This window comes from Taudactylus pleione, unplaced genomic scaffold, assembly GCF_031769625.1.
Source record: "Taudactylus pleione unplaced genomic scaffold, aTauple2 ptg000556l, whole genome shotgun sequence".
Taxonomy (NCBI): domain Eukaryota; kingdom Metazoa; phylum Chordata; class Amphibia; order Anura; family Myobatrachidae; genus Taudactylus; species Taudactylus pleione.
The window spans coordinates 26,175,285-26,195,639 of NW_028284958.1; the positions used below are offsets into that span (position 1 = coordinate 26,175,285).

Genomic DNA, 20,355 nt, shown 5'->3' on the forward strand with positions numbered 1-20,355 from the left:
AAGAAAATAAAAAAATAAAGCAATGTATGTGGGGCAGCAGACGTTGAATTGGCAGAGAGCGGCTGTCCCTTGCCAGGCACTGTACAGGTGGTGCACCAGCGAGCCTAATGTTGTTGTAATGGGGAAGTAGATATTAAATGGGTGGACAGCAGCTGTCCCTTGCCATGCACTGTACAGGTGGTGCACCAGCGAGCCTAATAATGTTGTAATGGGGAAGCAGACATTAAATGGACGGAGAGAGGCTATCATTTGCCAGGCACTGTACAGGTGCACCAGCTAGCCTAATGTTGTAATGGGGAAGCAGACGTTGAATTGGCAGAGAGAGGCTGTCCCTTGCCAGGCACTGTACAAGTGCACAATCGCACTTCGGTTTACTGTACAGTGCAAAAATACAAAAAATTTTACAGGGCAAGACAACTTAAAGACAATTAAAATGAAGTTAAAGTGGAGATGGGGGGCATCTCTAAAGACTCAGGACCTCATTCAGAGTCGCTCGCGAAATGCGAGCGCTCGCTCTGAATGAGGGCGGCCGCTTCTTGCGGTCGAGTCTCGTCTCTTGCAAGCACCAGGTAGCTTCCTGCTCTAACAGAGCAGGAACCTACCTACTGACATCACTGCTAATGTCAGTAGGGTCGCCTACAAACGGCAGGCGTTCCTTCAGGAACGCCTCCGTTTGCCCGGCCACCCCCCATCCCCACCTACGAAACTGGGCGAGCCGTCGATCAACATCGACATCCACCCCTTTTGTAGCGAGCCCCGGAGCGAGTGAATTTGTCACTTGCTCCGGGGCTTGCGCACGCGCACTGCAGCCGCTGCGCGTGCACTGGGCCTAGCCATCGACCCGCTTGCGAGAGCATAGGCGCTTGCGAGCGGGTCTGAATGAGGTCCTCGGTGTTTCCACTCTGCCAAAAGTACTTAAATCCTAGTCCACCTCTGAGCAAGTAAAAGATCTGTGTATCTACAAAACAATAACATGCAGGTTGTGCATGACAATCATATAACATTTTCTGTGTCTCACCTTGTCCGCTATTTGAAGTTTCTTAATGTTCTCAAAATATTCATACTTCTGATCTTCCAGCTGTTTCGTACACTGTTGGCTAATGTGAACATCACACGATTAGTGGGTTCTCCAAAACGCAAAGTAACCATGTCACTAGTGCAGTTAATTAAAGATTATGTTCCAACCTCTCTTCCTTTAGTGCCTTCTGAAGCAGGGTGTAATTGTTCTTGTACTCATGCAGCTGGTCCTCCTGTCGCAGAAACTCTTGACGTAGCTCATGTAACTGTTCTGTGAAAACAGCAGCAGACTATAAAGGAGAAGGTGCAGAGAGAAGGGCAGATCCTTCCTGGACATATGCACAATAAGTGGCCAATGAGTTACAGGTTACCAGAAATGTGCATGACAACTTCTTCTAGCTGCTATGACCATGCACTTCATTTTACATCTATTAAACAATACCGGCCCAAACATTATAGAACACATCTAAAAGCTGACCAAACTATTTAATAGAGCAGCTAATCTGACAACTGCTTAATATTACAGTGTGTTTGGCCTCAAAATGACTGCAGTGCTAGAAAATGATCCTATTTAAATCACTAGGATTATTACTGTGGATGGTGGAAGACGACAGCTATCTTCCAACCACACCAATAGCCTGCAACACAGCCATGCGTGACCTAGTCTATCAACCAGACACGCGAATAGGCAGATCTTGTTCAAGCTGAATAATAATCCTTTCATTCCACTTTTGGATGAAGTGATAGGATGTGGGCACCATATCTGATAAAGGAGCATAATGGCATCACAGTACTGAAGCAGCAGCTGTGTAACAGCAGGCTTTACATGTCAATATTACATAACGTTGGAAAGATGAGTGCATTTCATTGTCGCCGTATATAGGGATCGGCCATTGTTGCACGAATGCAGACAGATCATTTTAATGGGGACTGACCTATTGATATGGCTATACCAGGCTGTGTGTGTTCCTCTTACCCTTGAAACGACTGCCATCTGCCATCTGGAGTGACACATTAGCCAGCAGCTTCTCCTGAAAGCAAGACAGAAATATTAATACAGTAAGCCTGCCGCTGCGCCAGTATTACGCAGTCATGATCATCTGCTTGTGACTACCCAAAGCTAATAGTCAGAGTGAAGATTAGCGACTATTTAGAACATTGGATTATACAAAAATGTATTCCAGTACAATATAGCGTTATGTAATAAATGTCCTGTTAAGGTCTCTCATCTTTACTCATTTAGAACTGCTGTGTGTATTCAGGTCATATGTCTATACAAGAGCCGTGATGCTTGATCCACAAAATTCTGGCTCGTCCAGGTGACCGTTTTCCCAGACTGAGTTCCATAAACCCCTGGAAAAATATAGCAGGATAGAGAGATACTTATTTTAATGTTGTGCTCCACCAGCTGTCCATATGTACAGCCTGTGGCATATGCAAGAAATATGCTGCAGACATTCTCTCATAGTAAACTATATGCTGTGTACATCAATGCTGTCGGTGTGGAAAAGGCCGCATGGCCGGCGGTTCAAATCCCGGCAGCGCCAGCCCGACGTGGAAGGAAATCCCGATCGTGCGAAAGGTAAGTATTATCCAACCTAATCTACCCCCTAACCCTAGTTTAGGATGCCTAACCCTAACCTCCCCCTCCCTGTGCCTAACCCTAATCCCCCCTTTCCCCGCCATCTAACCCTAAGTCCCCCAGGGGGGTGCCTAACCCTAACCCTCCCTCCCCCTAGCCTAAACCTAACCTCCGGGGAGGGGTGCCTAACCCTAAGTCCCCCCCTGGAACCCTAAACCTAACCCCCCCCCCCACGGCTGTCTGCTCTTGGCGCCCGGCATCCCTTTGATCGGGATGTCAGTCTCCCGGCTTAGGTTAATTAACCCTCGCTGGGATTCTGTGGTGGAGATGCCGGCGGTCGGCACAGCGACCGCCAGCATCATAAACGCATACCGCGGAGCTCTGACATCGGCGAGTCCCGTGCATGATGTTTTAAAGTGGCAGTTCTTTAACAGGCAAAATCAATCTGGTTTTGCCTGTTAAAGAACTGCTACTTTAAAACATCGCCGACGTCTGCACCCCGCACCCGATCATTTACCCTAATATGTGGTACTACAATTATTACACTTCAATCCTGATCTACTTCATAAACACTTTTTTCACACACCATTCTCTTTAGTAGGTAGGAATAGCAGTCCTGGGCCTCTGTTATCTAAGCCACAGGTTCACAAACTCGGTCCTCAGGACCCCAAACAGTACATGTTTTCCATGTCTCCTCACAGAATCGCAAGGGAAATAATTAGCTCCACCAGTGGATCCTTTAAAATGTGTCAGTGAGTAATGAATACACCTGTGCACCTGCTGGGTGACCTGGAGAAAATTAACTGTGTGGTATCCTGAGGACTGATGGCCTGATTCAGACCCGGACGCTATGCTGCGCTTGCATTGAGAGATTTTACGCAATCTGCACATGCATATGAGTCGCAATGCGCGTGTGAAAACCAGTCATTGCGATGGGAAAGTGCTCGCCTGTAGCCCGCAGTTGGGACGATATTTTGAGTGACAGATTTGTGGGTGGTGACAGGGGAAGGTGCTTGTAAACGGGGGTGTGGATGCGCGAACACAGGCGTGCCCGACCGTCAGAACGGCGTTTAATGGATGTGCATAATTAGAAAAGTAGCGTCATTACACACGTGACTGGGTTGTATTTTAGCCTGAACTGCTTACAATGTTGTGGTGGGAAAAGGCTACCACAAACGATGCGAGCAGCTCCGATGGCTCTCGATGTTCCCGATTAATCCTACAACTGCCGGAGATGACGTGTGTTGCGAGTGGTAAAGGGGCGTCTTCATAGAGGTGCGAGTGCATAGTGCGGCCGCTCGCTATTACTTAGTGGTCGGCTTTACACGACGCAGTGCGAGCACATGATTTAAATAGCCGGCCCCTTTTAGCCAGCGAGCGGCCACAAATAGCGTCCGGGTCTGAATCAGGCCCTGAGTTTAAGAACAACTGACCTAAGTTATAGACAGCATTATCAGCTACATAGCAATAATACAGCTATCAATTGTTTGCAGCGCATTGAAAAGTGACAAAAGAAATGGCTGTAGCGCCATGCTGAACAAAAACACTTACACTAACTTTCTGCTAATTTTTATTTGCCTTTTTTTTATTCCACACCACACATGCCCGGCTTAGAGAGACCATGGCCCGTATTCAATATGGGGCGGAAAGTCAGAGTCTGACTATGTGCTCTCATCGCCGTTTTTTCGGGGATAAAGTATCAGGTGCGTGCCCGCTTTATCCCCTTATTCAATTAGATTGTGTGAAAACGGGACCCGGCGTAAGGGTAAGTATCGAAAAAGATCAGGGAATTTTCGGGAAATGTTCCTTCGACCCCCCCTACAGATGTCCAGACATGGGGGATCACTATGGGTACCCCCGTTTTTGCCTGCTGAAGGTAAACAGGGGTTTTAAATAGCCGCGGCAGGTGCATAAATGCGCCTGTGAAGAAGGGGTGCAGAATAGCACTTAGCTTTTTTTGGCCAAAAAAAAAACTACTTTCATCAAATTTGGGGTACATGAAAATGGGTGCAAGCATATTTTTAAGTCCCTTAAATGGTTTTTAAAAATTCTTCAAAAATGTACATGCCGCTACCAGCAGCAATGAAGAAAACACCTGCCGCATACATGGGGACCCCTCAGGAATAAATTGCGCTAGTTTAGAAGTTTGTCCCCCAACATGTTTTTCTTTGCCCCCAAAACTAAAGTACATTTTTTGGGGTGTCCTGACAATTTTTTTTTTTTTTTTTTTTTTACACAACTTTTAAACGGACACTCCCAGGGGTGCAGGCTATTTTTTTTTTTTAAGCCTGCACCCCTAAACCCCAATTCTGCACTTTTTTTCGCCATGTAAAACATGGCGAAAACTTATCCCCGTTTTTTAACAAAGACTTTTCGCACCAGCGAAAGTCTTTGAAATTGAATACGGGATAATTGAAACAGGCGAAAATGACATTATCGGCGATAAATTATCACCGATAACGAGTTTTCGCTTCAAATTGAATGCAGCCCTAAAACACAGTTCCTTTAGTTTAATCCACATGATTCGATCTGGGACTAGTTTGGTAACACATGATGGGATACACTGCACAGATCTGGCACTTTGGGCAAGCAAAAGGAACACACAGAACGCCATGCAATAGGATTATAATAAAAATAACCACACACCCCAATTCAGGTAAAATGTGTTACTAAACCTTGAGATATTGCTAGAAAGGTCTGGGCCCCACAGTGATATTACGCACCAGCATAAAGTCATACCCACAATAGTGCCTGCTCCATCCCTAGTGATTATACAATAAGCAAGATACTAACTGCATCAGCAATCTGCCTGGCACATTAGTCAGAATTAATTTTAGCCTCATTTTCCACGTCACATAAATGCCTAGATAAACTTATTATGAAGCTATGTACTAGGTAAAGGCACACTCATCTGGGACTGGTATGGCTAGTTACACCCTGTTTGCATTATTTACAATGTCCTCTCAATGCTATCTGTGTGATAAGCTCAACAATAGCACAGCATGGGGCATTGCCCAAAGCCCAGGCTTTCACCAAACACAACTGACAAAGGGCAGACAAATGGGACACAGACATATCTTAAATCTGCTTCCAGACTGTACAAAGAAAACATTAATTGCATTTTCCACAACTCCCTCCTTTTCCATTACGCTATTGGTGGGATCACCTGCCCTCATTGCTCAGGATGCCTTAGCTACCATGTGATGGAACCTCTACTGAGCAGTTAGTTACTGTGAGAGAGCCAAAGTACTGGAGTGCAGGTACAAATGACAGCTGGTATTTGGCTGGATGGACGCCGAACTTGTCTAGCCAAGAGAAAACTGTTATTGTGGTGCCTATATCGTACTCCTTCTCTCATCGCCTCTCTCACACTGCTACACCAATGGTGTCCAGGCAGAAATACAGTAGCAGTCAGGAGCACAGTGAAGCTGGGGGTAGAGGAAACATTTATACTACAGCTTATTATACTTTTGAATCCAAAATATTAACAAGGCCATAAGACATCTGCAAGGCACTGAAACAAAATAAATAAATAAAAGGATTGGAGTACAGCCTTCTTTTGATTTATGCAATTACAGCACTTGGGGGTCTATGCACTAAGCCTGGGAGAGAGATAAAGTACCAACCAATCAGCTCCTGACAATTTACAGGCTGTGTTTGAAAAACAGGATTTTGGTACTTACCGATAAATCCCTTTCTCCGATTCCACAGGGGACACTGGAGTTCAAGACAGTGGGGTATAGACGGTGGTAGAGCAGAGCCTGGCACTTTAAATAATTCAGAAGTGTGACTGGCTCCTCCCCCTCTATGCCCCATCAGCCCCAGTTTAAGAACTGAGCCCGAGAGGAGACGGAGGACAATAGGAAAATGAGGAGAAGGAGATGAACACAGAACGGAACAATACCGACTGAAGGAGAACCGAGGAACCCACTGCAGGGAACACATGCAGTCACACAACCATATAAGGAACTAAAAAAACACGGCAGGTACGCAGCGCTGGGCGGGCGTCCAGTGTCCCCTGTGGAATCGGAGAAAGGGATTTATCGGTAAGTACCAAAATCCTGTTTTCTCCTTCATCCACTAGGGGACACTGGAGTTCAAGACAGTGGGGACGTCCCAAAGCCAACCTCCCGGGTGGGAAGCGCGGAGAACTTGCAGACCCTTTGGCAAAACCGAAAACCAGGATCGCCAAGAACCGTAGGCTCAATGGAAAGGCAAGAGCTGAGGATCAAGTGTCGCAGAGCAGAAGAGACAATCAAAACTCCCTGCTAAACAACCACAGAAATTCCACAACTTACAGCGTAATTCGAATGGAACAACAGCTAGCGAAAGAACACCCGCAGATGAAAACATCAAAAGCAGCATAAACCCAGCTGAAAACAGACCAAGTCCGAACCATAGTCGAACATAGGAAGCTGTATAAGTCGCCGACAGCAGACCTCCAGCAGTGCTGGACAGAATACATATAGATATACGTATAAGAATACCAATTTACAGATACAGAGCTGATCCTATCCACAGACTCCTAACAAGAGTATACAGGGAGGAAAAAGTGAAGACCGAACAGTCGCCCTGGACCATTCTCAAGGCCCAACTACTACAAGGTTGTCAACCAGCGGAAGGAAGTCTCCAACAAATAGAGATCCCACGGGGTATGAGGCAGAGTCGGTTTTGAAAGGAATTGTGGTCTCAATTCTTTCAGAGAGTCAGACAGCAGTACCACCACTCTGAAACAGAGAGATCAAACAGCAACGGAAACCCTGCAATAATAAATCCCCATACCAGACCACTGGCAGAGTGTCTGGCAGCTCATCAGTTGCCTGCCTATAGGGAGGTCACTACCGCTTGGGGTGGGTCTCAAACTCGTGTATGGGGCGCCTCAGGCGGGGACTATACGGCACACGCCCTGTGCCGGCCTGAAAAGAAAACCACAGCAACGACCCCAAACAACAGACAACATCCCTCATGATGGAAGTGCGTAGTCAGTATAAACTGCTGGCCCGAACATAGTATGAAAAACAACCCGGATACCCAGGCAGTTAAAAAAAAAACACGGATGCAACAGCCACCCAGGGAGAGCTACCAATATATATAGAAGCATCCCATACAGCAAGGCTAGAGAACTAGGACAACCATAAAGGTACCCATCAGGTACCTGTCAGTGTGATGAAAATATTCAAAGATACTGAACAGGAATCGGGCTCCCAATGCAGAACAGAATGACCGCACACTTTAATGTAAAGAAGTGCCTTAGCCCATAGAAGTGCTACAGTCCTTTATAACTCCAACAAATTCTAGTAGAATAAAGTGACAATTAAGTATGGAATGCTTCACGAAAATGCGTGTCATCCTTGCGCAGGGGCTATGCAAATCTTCTCTGTATCGTTCCAATTTTTAGAAAATGTGCTGCTGAAGCGAGCACTCTCAATGTTGGAACTATGCACCCACACGCCAGGAAAGCTCTAAAGTGTAGTAGAGCCAACTGATCCTGAGAGCGGATGGCTGCTAGGACTGCAGCTAGGGTGCGGACGGGAGACTTGTAATGCCAGGTTGCATGAAATAGTAGCCTCTTCCGAGGAATTAGTGAGGTACCGCTTACCTGTGAGTAACCAGAAGCCCTCTAGACGCTATGTAGAATGTCACTGACCTTTTCCCTCTCACAGCAACCCGTCACGTCAGGTATAGAGAGTAGTTCAGTGGGCTAAAAGCAATGCTCTACAGCACGGACTTCAGTCTGGCGATGTTGTCTTAGGAAATACTGTAGAAAACTAGCAAAATGTTAGTGGAGACAAGAAGCTTGTACAACAGGACTCTAAACCTGAGCTTGTTACATTAGGGATGTGTATACATATAGAGATTATACATATACCCTAAATACGGTCTGCTAGTGTATCAGTACATTCATACTTATAATGGTGAAGTGCATATTAGTTAAAAGGCGGATTTAAATAAGACCTTGTACCGGTAAAGATACACACAGAAATATTACATATTTGATGATGGATCCCCACCAGTGACCCTTGAAAGTTATAGTGATCACAACGTGAAGGATTCAAAATTGAACCGCAGGTCCAAGGATTTACTTGATACTCACCCATCTAATCAAGCCAGGCCTGACCCCGCCTATTCGGCGGGTGGCCCTAGGCCTTCAGGCACAGGAGCAGTAACTGCAGTCTGTTGTCATTTAAACAATTCGGTCCTGAGGATGGTGTAGAACCTGGATTCCCCATGTACTGATATGAAGTGTATCTAGGGGCCACTTTATAGCCTTATTTAATTGAGATATTGACAAAACAATAATCTTGAGTACTAGAACCTATACTGAGAAAGGCACCTGTACATAGACATAGAGTGCCTTAATTATCCCAGGTAAAGAAGGATATATCTGTAGCGATAACCCCAGTTAGGGTTAAAAAACAGGTTTTCCCAATTATTAGTAAATATTCATACAAAGAATGTGAATATATCAGTATATATACACACGTACACCCAGAGAACATAGTTGCATGAGAAGGCAATCTCTTTGAAAGGAAGAGTTAGCACCAATATAGGAAACTTACTTGTCAGACTCCTGTACTAGGAGATTAGCATGCTATATTATTTATATATATATATATTATATATATATATATATATATATATCTTGCATTCTTAGAGTCCTATAGTTTGCTCCACAATATACATGTGTGGACATACAAGAAGGCCCCAGGACATGCATAGGGTCCATACTAGAAGCAATGCCTGAGGGAATTGTGACTATCACAATGTAAGCTGCAGAACATGACTCTAGGCTATAGAGCCACCATATTATATATACGGTATATGGATATAGTACCAAACTACCGCATCAGGAGAGTCCAGTCTCCAATCGCAGGATCCTTCTTTTAAAATATGCTAGGTATCAGACAAAACTGATAACAGATCCTCCACTGCCTTTACGGTAAGGATAAGAAGCGATACTATACGCGTACCTACATCAAGATCAATAGGTGACAATAATATTTAACATGAGCAACAGGTAGAGCCATGGAATGAACTGAGCCAAGACCTTGGTTGAGCCCAGGACAAACTTCACTCCAGACATATTTATATGTTCTAAAGTAGGGCTTATGTATATATATAAAAAAAAAAAAAAAACAAATATATACATACATGTGGCTTACCTCCACGCAGGGAGACTGCTCATGTGCCGCGTGTGGCCGTCATTCTGCTACGGCATAGGGGCCTGGATATTTTAACAGCGTGATGTCCCAGACTGGTTTTGATCCTGGGACCCTTCTGTCACTGGTGTACTCGCCTTATTGGGTGAGCCAGTTGAGCTCCAGTTGAACCCGCTTTTTCAAAGTGGGAATCAAAGAGACGACCTCAGTGCAGTATACTGATGTATACAGGCCTATTTGACACAGACATAGATCAATCGGCGGATCATGCGGAGGGCAAGTGACACGGACACAGCCTCTGTATTAGGCTGCGGCATGTTCCTCCCTGAGCTAGTGTCAGGGGCCCAGACACTCACTCTATAATAGTGCCGGCGGGTCCCATGATATGTAGAGGTGCTGCTCTTTACTAGGAGTACTGATTAAAACTTAATCAAACAGACTCCTGCAGCCATTTTGAGATAGACAATCGTAAAATGGTTATAACTATCCTCTACACAGTAACATCACAATGACGTAGGGCAGCAGTTAGGATAGTTATGGGGCCGACTGTTTTGCAGTGCTCTCTCTTCTAACAATTCATTGTGGAATCTGACCACCATTCAAGTTCTATATGGACCTTGCCGCTGCGTAACTCAGTAAGCAGGAAGACTGCTACACTGCGTGCGTAGGTTTGTAATTCACTCAGTATGCATCAGCATAATCTATTCTAGCAGTATACTATTATAGAGACCAAACTAGGTTCTATCTAGATTCTGCCACTGCCCATATATGCTACTGCTATGCACAGGGGATTATACATATATACATTTTTTTTTTTTTTAACAGATTCTACACAGCACAGCGTATTCCACTGCGCCATCAATTCAGTAGACAATACTGGCAATAACAGACATTTTATATACTTATATACATATATATATATATATATATATACACACACATGTGTATGCGTGTGTGCATGCATGCACACACACATACACACACACACACAAATGCACACACATGCAGGAAGGCCCCGCACATACATACATGTATAAACACACACTTCCCCATGTAGGCATGTCATATTACATTAGGCATGCCTTGTACTAGCTGCAGCAGCGGAATTGCATTTAAGGTTACAGTGGGTGTAGCCTCTACAGGGGCCCAGACCTCTCTCTGCACTGCCAAGCGTAAACCTGCGCGCCAACTAAGCGAGAGGCTTAGAAGCAATTGCGGCACCTGCTCCCCGGGAGTAGTAATGGCCGCCGGACCTATCAGCCACGCCTCCGCACAACCAGGAATAGCACTAACTTCGTTACCGTTCCCGCTAATGGCGGGCATTTGGCGCTACACCTCCCATCTTCATTTTGGGAGGACTACTGCGCGCCTCATGTCCTGTCAGCGCTTTATGATCAGCGGTGCAGCGTCTCCTTCTTTATAAGAGGAGGGAGAGCCTGACTCTGTTTAAGCGCGCCTATAACAGCCGCGCGGGAGATTAACTTGGCGCCGGTGTTCTTTGTAAGCACCGGCGCTGTGATAATTGACAGCCGCTGAGCGGCTGCTAGATTACAGACAGCCACGCTGAAGCGGTGTCTAAGTGCCCCCCGTTAATGCCGTCGCCGGAGCTTCTACGGTACAAGCCCCGGTGCGGCTACAATTATTCCTCCACAGAGGCACCTATAGTGACTCACTGCCAGACGGTCCTCCCCTCATTAAATAGGAGGGGGAATTAGTGGCTAGTAGAGACCCGGCCGCTGACTGCAGAGTGCAGCGGCGGGTCACATAAGCAGCTCCGACACTGCCAGTTTACTGACAGGGGGAAAGAGGCTGTAATAGCCGCTTGTTCCTGAGCCCAGCGTTTTTGGCCCACCACTCCAGCTAGTCAGGAGTGGTGGGATACACTTACGGACTGCTGCGGCCGGGATGCTGGGCTGAGGGGGCGGCGAGGAACCCGGACACATGCCGGTGTCAGCAGTGGCGGGCCTCGCAGAGTCCGATGACTCAATTTGTTATTGCCCCCTCCTCAGGGTCACCGGACACAGGCTGCAGTAGCCGTGTGGTGCCCTCCCGGCGGCTCCCACGTAGCAGGCAGACTGCCACAGTAAGCAGCCTGCCTGTCCTCAATGCTTGTTAAATAAACATTAAAATTAAAAACTATGAAAAAGGCTGGAGACAGCCTGATGTGCGACCGGCTCTCTCGGGCACATTCTAAAAACTGGGGCTGATGGGGCATAGAGGGGGAGGAGCCAGTCACACTTCTGAATTATTTAAAGTGCCAGGCTCTGCTCTACCACCGTCTATACCCCACTGTCTTGAACTCCAGTGTCCCCTAGTGGATGAAGGAGAAATATAGTTAGGTGTAATAAGGGAATATTCACCAATCCAATACTTTGTGACCTGTATTTCCTTTCACCCCAGTGTCCTATACACTGCTGAGAATGAGTGGCAATCTTTTGCACTCATGAGCTTTATCTGCAGGACAAGCCCCACTCACCCTTAGCAGTGAAGGGATTAAACACACACCTCACTATTTTCTATCCTTCCTTAACATGAAAGTCAAGACTTTCATCCAACCGTGTCTCAAAGTTAAGCACGCCATATCATAAATTGGGGTAGATGTATGAAGCCCAGAAACAGTATCAGCGCACGTTATGTGCGCTGATACCGTTTCTCCCCGATGTATGATCGGGGGTCTGGGCGGTAAATGACAGGGGCGCTGTGCGCCCGTCATTATCGGTGCTGCTATCTACAAGATAGCAGCGCCGACAGCCTGGGCTATGTACGAACGGTCAGATCGTCTGACCGTTCGGCCGGCTGTAGCTGTCGTTATCAACAGCTACAGCCTGGCGCTAGAATATACCCACAGCAGGGACAGCGCTGTCCCTGCTGTGGCGGCTACCGGCTCCAGGGCTGCACGCGGGGATCTCGCGATACTCCCACGCATGCTCAGTGGAGCCGGCCGGGCCTGACACACATCGCATCAGCACTAGGCTGATGCGATGTGGTCTGTAGCGGGTAGCGCCGTAGGGGGGAGCTAACGCTCCCCCTCTCCGGCCGGTGAGATGTTCACACATCTCACCGGTAGTGCTTCCTGCTTCGCCTCGGTAAAGAGGCGAAGCAGGAAGCGTTATAGCGGCACTTAACGTGCCACTATAATACATCTACCCCATTGTCTTTAAAGTGTCTTTTTGTGAACCAGTGCCACAGAAATATATTTAGCGAATAGACATTTAAAGAGTATCTGTCTTTTGGCGTCTTGCAAAATGTTCTTGAACACTGTGTTTTAAGTTTGTTTATTTTTATTCCTCAAAAGTTCTTCTATTCTTTCATATTTCTAATTTTGCAGTCAATGTATTGGGGACATGGGCACTCTATCAGGTAGACCACCCCATATAGATAACAAGCAATTTTTATTTCATTTAAACTTCGTTAATGGTATGGTGCGTGCACCATCAGCCATGATGACTTTTGCAGAAAAGCAACCACATAACTGCAGATAACTCACCTAGTACAGAAGTAGAGGAACATAGTAACGCAGGAACAGCAATCTCCAAAGCTACATATAAGGAACAAACACCAAACACCACTATCACAGTAATATCACAGGGCCTGATTCAGAGCCGCTCGTAAGCGGCCGCTCGTTCGCTCCGAGCGATGTTCGCACAACTGCGCATGCGTATGGGTTGTAATACGCATGCGCGAACCATTCATTGCGGTCGGAAACTGTGTGCTCGCAAAATAGCGAATGCCTGCTAATTTGAGTGACAGAATGAGGCATTTGTGGGTGGTAACAGGGGAAGGTGCTTGAAAACAGGGAGTGGTGATCCGAACGCAGGAGTGCCAAAAGCTCAAAACGGGCGTTTTAAGGGTGTGCATAATTAACAAAGCAGCGTCATCGACCACGTCACTTGGTTGTTTCTTAGCCTGAAATGTTCGCATGATTGCGGTAGGAAAATCCAACCACAAGCACTGCGAGCAGTTCATACCCCTTTCGATGTACTCGATTAATCAAATAAATAGCGGAGATGACGTAGGATGCGAGCGGCCAGGGGGCGTCTTTACAAAATAGCGAGCGCATATTTTGTTCGCTCACTCACTCAGACATAGAGGCGTCAACAGACCGCAAAGAGCGAGCGCTCAATTTAAATAGCCGGCCACTTTTTCTGAACGAGAGAGCGCAAATAGCGTCCGGCTCTGAATCAGGCCCACAGTACCCGGTGCAAAGTCTAAGAACCCCATACTAGTATTATTGGAATATCTACATCCTGGACTATCATCCCCACTAAACCGCGTCACAGCTCTTTTTTGTCTTTAGAATCTCTACTTATTCAGATCATCTATCCTAATATCACTTGTTGTGATTTCTACTTCTAAGACAAGCTTATTTACCAGTGAGTTCTCACAAATATCGATCTAAGGATTTGTCAGCTTCTGAGAATTAAAGACAACCAACTACTTATATGAAAACACTGTTATAGCCTATAATTCAAGTTTAATATCTTTTCCCAATATGCTGTACATTATGAAGTGATTATTTATGTACTAGTAAAGGGACCAGTCATATGCCTGGGCCCACCTTAGTCTGCCTCGTCCCTCGCTCTTTCTGGCCCCACCCCCTATTTATAGCACTCCGTCCCCGTTCTGACTGCTGCTCGTCCCACCCCTCGCTCCATCCTGCCTGTATATGTAATATAAAAGTTTAAAAATATATATTTTGTTTCCTATTCTGACCTGTTTTCATTTTACAAAGCTCATGACAAATTGAGGAACAGATTTCTGTACTCTACTATCACATTACACTATAACATCAAGAAAAATGAATGTTACTCATTTTTGGAAACTATTTACTAACTCGCATCGAACAGAGGGCCTGATTCAGAGCCGGACGCTCCGACAGAGCGCTCGCTCTGACAGAGCGCTCGCTCTGACAGAGCGCTCGCTCTGACAGAGCGCTCGCTCTGAATCAGGGACGGCCTTCTGTTTTTTTAGAGCGGCCTCCTGGCCGCTCGCATAGCTATGGGTGACCACCCACAGCTATAGCGAGCGGCCAGGGAGATGGTCGCGATGGTCAAGACCATCGCGACCATCGGGCTTGCGACGAGACCCATGTGGTAGGGTCTCGTTGCCGCAAGCCCCAGAGAGCTTTCGGCTCAAACAGAGCCGAAAGTACTCCCACTGACATCACTCGTGATGTCAGTGGGGCCGGCCCCAGACGATAGGCGTTCCCATGGGAACGCCTCTGTCTGGGCAGCCATGCCCCTGGCCCGCCGACCAAAGGGGGCGTGCCGTCACTCAACATCGACAGCACGCCCCCTTTGGTACGAGACCCGCTATCCGGGTCTCGCGCATGCGCACGACGTAGCCGGCTCCGTCGTACGCATGCGCACTGGGCCACCATCGACTCGCTTGCGAGCGCTCAGCGCTCGCGAGTGGGTCTGAATCAGGCCCAGAATTCAGACTGTCTGGCACCATTATCCTTTCATTGTTGTATTTATTAAAATTAAATAGTGAGATGCCCTTTAGAGGACAGACAGCACAAGATCTCCCTAGGACAGTGTAGACAAACTTTTGTTCTCCCACCCGATCAATAGTGGTATACAAGAAAAAAAAAAAAGGAAGGAGCTCTGATTTTAAGAATTCAATTTTTTAAAAAACAAACAGTTACTACAAGATCCATGCCGGTGACCATCATCAACTGGAGCACGAATCTTGCACAAGGGTAAAGGGAGTTGCATCTGATAAGCCGCCTCTTAATCCATTTTACTTCACATGAGCAGTATGAAACAATTCATTCTGAAAATAAAAGATCTACAAATGCGTTTACTTTCAGCTCTGCTTGTGGCCTGCTTCATCACAAATGAGGTTTGGGAAGCTGCCCAGCTATGTAGACTTTTGTGGGAAGAATGTGTGCAGAGCATCAGATAGCATGAACTCATTCATTTGCAGAAGAAAGAAGGGACACACGTTAACAATGTAATCAGTCTAAAATACTAAACACTGAGCCATCAAATTCCAATTTCAGACACTTTGAGAAAACCAGTCGTGACGACTTGTCCACATACATCTATCCTCCGTGCGCTACAGGTTGCGTTACACATAGCTCGTGAGCTCCGTGCGACTTGGTAGTGCCGAGCGTCTTTTCATTCAAGTTTTCTCCTTAAAATGCTTCATATTCGCAAAGCGATGCGATTAAAATGATATGCAGCATGTCTATATTCTGTGTGAGACTGCGGTTATAGCTGTATGCGAAATGCTACGTTATAGTGTTAGCAGGTGCGACACTGTAATTTAGCATTTTGCATGCAGATACACCCGCAGTTGCACACAGAATATAGGCATGCCGCATATTTTAATCAGCATAAGCTGCTTGGGCGTCCTATTCGCATCACTTTGCGAAAGACGATGCATTTTAAAGGAGAAAAGTTAAATGAAAAGACTCTTGGAGCTACAGAGTTCTGCCATTGCATGGGGCTACTAGAAGGGCTGTTTAACATGTAAGGAGGCTACAGGTGGACACATCTATGTGCAATTATAGTTCAAATTGCTCAGCTCTTCGTACCTGTTGGCCAGATCATCACCTACATAGTTAAGTATATGTCGAACATAAGAAACCAAGATACCTTACAGGCCCTACAGTGGACTCTGTGTCCTAGGGGGAATACCTACAAATATTAAGGCCAGTATTCAATTAGAAGCGAAAAGAACGTTGCCGGACTTTTTGCCGTCCTCGTGGTTTTCGGGTGTGAAAAACTATCGCGCTTATCCCCGTATTCAATTCCAAATCGGTGAAAACTGGACCCGGCGAAACATTATAGGCGAAAAGTTCTGTCAGTTTTGCGGAAATCATCCTGACACCCCCAATAGATGCACTGACATGGGGAATCACTTTGGATACCCCCGAAAAGCCCTGCTGAAGGTATTTGGCCACTTTAAATGGTCTCAATCGGTGCTATTTTGCGTGTTTTATAAAGTGGTGCAGAATAGCATTTTGGTGGGTTTTTTTGCGAAATTAACTAGTCCCATCAAATTTGGGGTACATGAAAATGGGTACTAGCATATTTTAAAGTTGCTAATGTAACGTTTAAAAAATTTGAAAAATCCACCTGCCGCAACACCTGGGGCATACTTGGGGACCCCCCTGGAGTCTATTTCACTAGTTTTTAACTTTGTACCGAAACAAGGTTTTTTTTTTTGCCCCTAAAATGAAAGTACTTTTTGGGGGAGTCCAAAGGTACTTTTTAAAACATTTTTGACACAGATTACCTTTAGGGACCTGTCCAAGGGCTGCAGGGTGGTTTTTGGAAGTCTGCACCCCAAAACCCCAATTCTGCACTTTTTCTCGCCACCTATTCATAGAGCGATAATTTTCCCCCCCGAGTCTAATACATTGACTTTATGCACCGGAGAATAGTTGGCCAAACTGAATACGGGGATAAATGAAATCGGCGAAAATGAAGTCATCGGTGAAATAGTATCGCCGAAACGGGCTTTTTCGCTCCAAATTGACTACGGCCCTAGGAATCTCCCAGATGATAAGTCACTCCTCGATGCTGTTCTGTCAATTACATAACACAGGTTACATAAGATAATTTGCAAGCCTGGTTGAATATATTACAAGATAACCGGAAGCAAGACAAGAAGTACTTACAACACAAGAATTAGCTTTAGTACACTTTAAAAATGTAAATGCAGCAATGCACAATATCACAGTAACCAGCCTACTGTACACTGCTTTACAATCTATTTTTGGATACTACATGCAGGTTAAACACACTAATTTTGCAATGTCATCAATTCCTAATACTATACATACGTAAATATTACATGCCTTATACATGGAAACTCTATAAGGAAGATTAGCAATAGGAGTAAAAAAAAAAAAAATGACCCCATATACAAAGCTTATTCCATAGACCTGTATGTAAGAAGTTAGTGCCCAGGTATGCTTATGATGCCAATGTTCTTTAAATCTCTTCTAACTACAGAGATCCAAATATCAGAGGTCAGTTGTGGTTGGATTATTGAAACAAGACTGAACAGATTTGCAATCACATCCTGTTACACAGTTTACTACTTTGACATTAATGTCACCGAAAACTCATTTTCCCAAATGACAATATCCAGCTACCAGTACACAGAGAAAGGAAGACTGATGTGTTTCATAATGAGGCCAGAAGGGTGTGTTCTGGATCCTAATAACAGAATTACTGGAGCAGTAATAATGGACCAGTCATCTGTTGATATGATAACAGCAAACATATAATACAATGCAAGCAGCATATGATGCAACCCATATTCAGGCTTGTGTGTATTCTATCACAGGGGCCCAGGACAACCACTACAAGGTCTGGCCCAGTAATTTATATTTATTATTATGATATATCATACAGGGACAGCCATGGATACATGCATGATGTCACACACAGACTGGGAGCACGCTAGGGTCACATACAGGTCTAGAGCTATGACGTCACGCACAGACAATGGACTGTCACACACACACACACACACACACAGGGCACGCACTATGACGCCACACACGGGTTTCTACACACACAGATCTCGCACTATGACGTCACACACGGGCTGTCAAACACACAGGTGTGCCACTATGACGTCACAGATGGTCGGTGTCACACACGGGCACGTCATCCGTCTCTCACCCTGTCCACCTCGCAGCGCTGGGCCTCCAGCTCCCGGCCATGGAGTCTCTCCCCCAGGCTCTGGTACTCGCCCAGCCGCTGCTCCAGCTGCCTCCGGCTGCCATCCGCCTGCACCATCAGCTCGGAGTGCCGCTTCTCCAGCCGGCTCCGGGCCACCTCCGTGCGCTGGACCTGCTCCTGCAGCGCCGCCAGGTCCCCCTGCAGCGCAGCCTGGCGAGCGGACGCGCTCCAGAGGTTGAAGGCCAGGAAGGCGATGACCATTAATAACACCACCAGCACAAAGGGGGGTAAGCGGCCCGTGCGCCGCGGGGCTCCGAACCCCACCATGACAGCAGCCCCCACGGCCTGGCCCTCTCTCTCGGCTCCGACACTTTCTCCCTTCTACGGCGCCGCCGAACCTGCTGACCGATAACCCGAGAAACAACCCAGCGACCCAATAGTATGACGGCTCCCCGGCCTCACTAAAGCAATGATTGGCTCGGGCGGCGATCCTGGTCCCGCCCCAATGTTGGGTTGAGGCGCAGATTAACCGAGCGTAAAGGTGTAGGAAAGAGGCACATCCGCGGTGCGCATGCGCGATGGTGTTCCGCATTCGTTGTTATGGCCGCGTTGTCTGTCTCCGGGGGCGTGGCCAGGACATCCGGTTACTATGGAAATGGTAACCTGTGGGCAACCTCTAGATCAGTGATTCCCAACCTCGGTCCTCAAGGCACACTATCAGTCCTGGTTTTAATGATATCCATGCTTAAGACAGATGGTTTAATTAAAATAACTGAGGCACTAATTAAGTCACCTGTGCTCAAGTATGGCAATCCCTAAAACCTGGACAGTTAGTGTGCCTTGAGGACCGTGGTTGGGAAACCCTGCTCTAGATGCTCTGGCTCTACTACAAGTTTATAGCTTATAGCCTACCCTCCAACATGACCCGATCCATTAGGTACAAAATGCTCTGTTCCTGGACTTCCCACATAATTAATGATTGCAGTCACCTGTGGTGAGGTAGGTGATTGATGAGACAAGTGTTTGACAGGTGGTTGCAATCATCAATTAATAAGGAAGTACAGGAGCAGAGCATTTTGTACCTAATGGAACGGGTCATGTTGGAGGGGCTGTTATAGTTGTCCAGAATTTCCAGTCCCAATTTCTAAAACATTTGTCCCTGTAAATTTTTGCCACTGGAAAATGTATTTTCCAATCTTGTCTGTAAATGTGCTATAAAAGTTTTCCATTGTGTTTATATAGTGACTGCAGGTCTTACTCACTCTTCTGTGGCTGGCTTGTTTGGAGTTGGACTATAAGGAATGTTTGTTTTTTTTCCCGGCAACCATGGCTCTGGGATGACCGTCCTTTCTAGTGGATTGTGGGCAGCTCTCTGGAGGCACAGTACCACTACAGACGACGACAAAAGCTGGAGCTTAGCATACCTCTAGAGCAAGTTGCACTCTGAGCAGTCTTGGCAGGATCAGTTTTCCTCTGGGTAGCTGTGTCTATATCTATGTACAGAGAAATATTGGGGCTAATTCAGAGTTGCATGCAAGGCGGTCACGGATGCGGCTGCATTGCATGCTCGGAAACAAATGCAGATTTGTACCTGTGTGCAGAGTTGCTGTACTGCCCCTACCCATTCTCTTGTGCAGTATTTGTCATCACTATCAGTGCACATTTGCACCAGCCCTATCCTTGGTGCCAGAGATCTATCTGAAATCAAACTGTCGCAATCTACCATGCAAGACCCCTAGAGTTACGCTGGCAAGGTCTTCTGCCAATAACAGCCACCAGTTGTTCCCTGGACACGCACACCAGTACTTGGGTGGCCGTCTGGTCTTAAACTCGGGATAGTAGGGACTTACATGCTGCTAGTGTCGGTACAGGTGGCTAGTTGCGACCTTGAAGGCTGAGATGCGGCTTTGGCGATGAGATGCGACCTTGAAGGCCGAGATGCGGCTTTGGC

At 46.4% G+C, this 20,355-nt stretch overlaps 1 protein-coding gene and 1 non-coding gene across 3 annotated transcripts in view; both read right to left on the reverse strand.

Annotated features, from left to right (window-relative positions):
* GOLM2 (golgi membrane protein 2) overlaps positions 1–19,013 on the reverse strand; it is a 41,334-nt gene extending 22,321 nt beyond the window's left edge. Inside the window, exons 1-4 of one of the 2 annotated variants that reach the window (XM_088452822.1) lie at positions 18,405–19,013; positions 1,994–2,048; positions 1,186–1,288; positions 1,019–1,097 (exon numbers count right to left, since the gene is read on the reverse strand). In XM_088452822.1, coding sequence (XP_088308948.1) covers positions 1,019–1,097; positions 1,186–1,288; positions 1,994–2,048; positions 18,405–18,731 — 564 coding nt within the window. In that variant the 5' untranslated portion in view covers positions 18,732–19,013. The remainder of the gene's footprint in view (positions 1–1,018; positions 1,098–1,185; positions 1,289–1,993; positions 2,049–18,404) is intronic. The other variant, XM_088452821.1, reaches the window with a different exon arrangement.
* On the reverse strand, positions 7,914–8,021 carry LOC148482010 (U6 spliceosomal RNA). The gene has a single exon (XR_015871824.1). It is a non-coding gene; the product is annotated as a U6 spliceosomal RNA (small nuclear RNA).
* Positions 19,014–20,355: the final 1,342 nt, after the last annotated feature.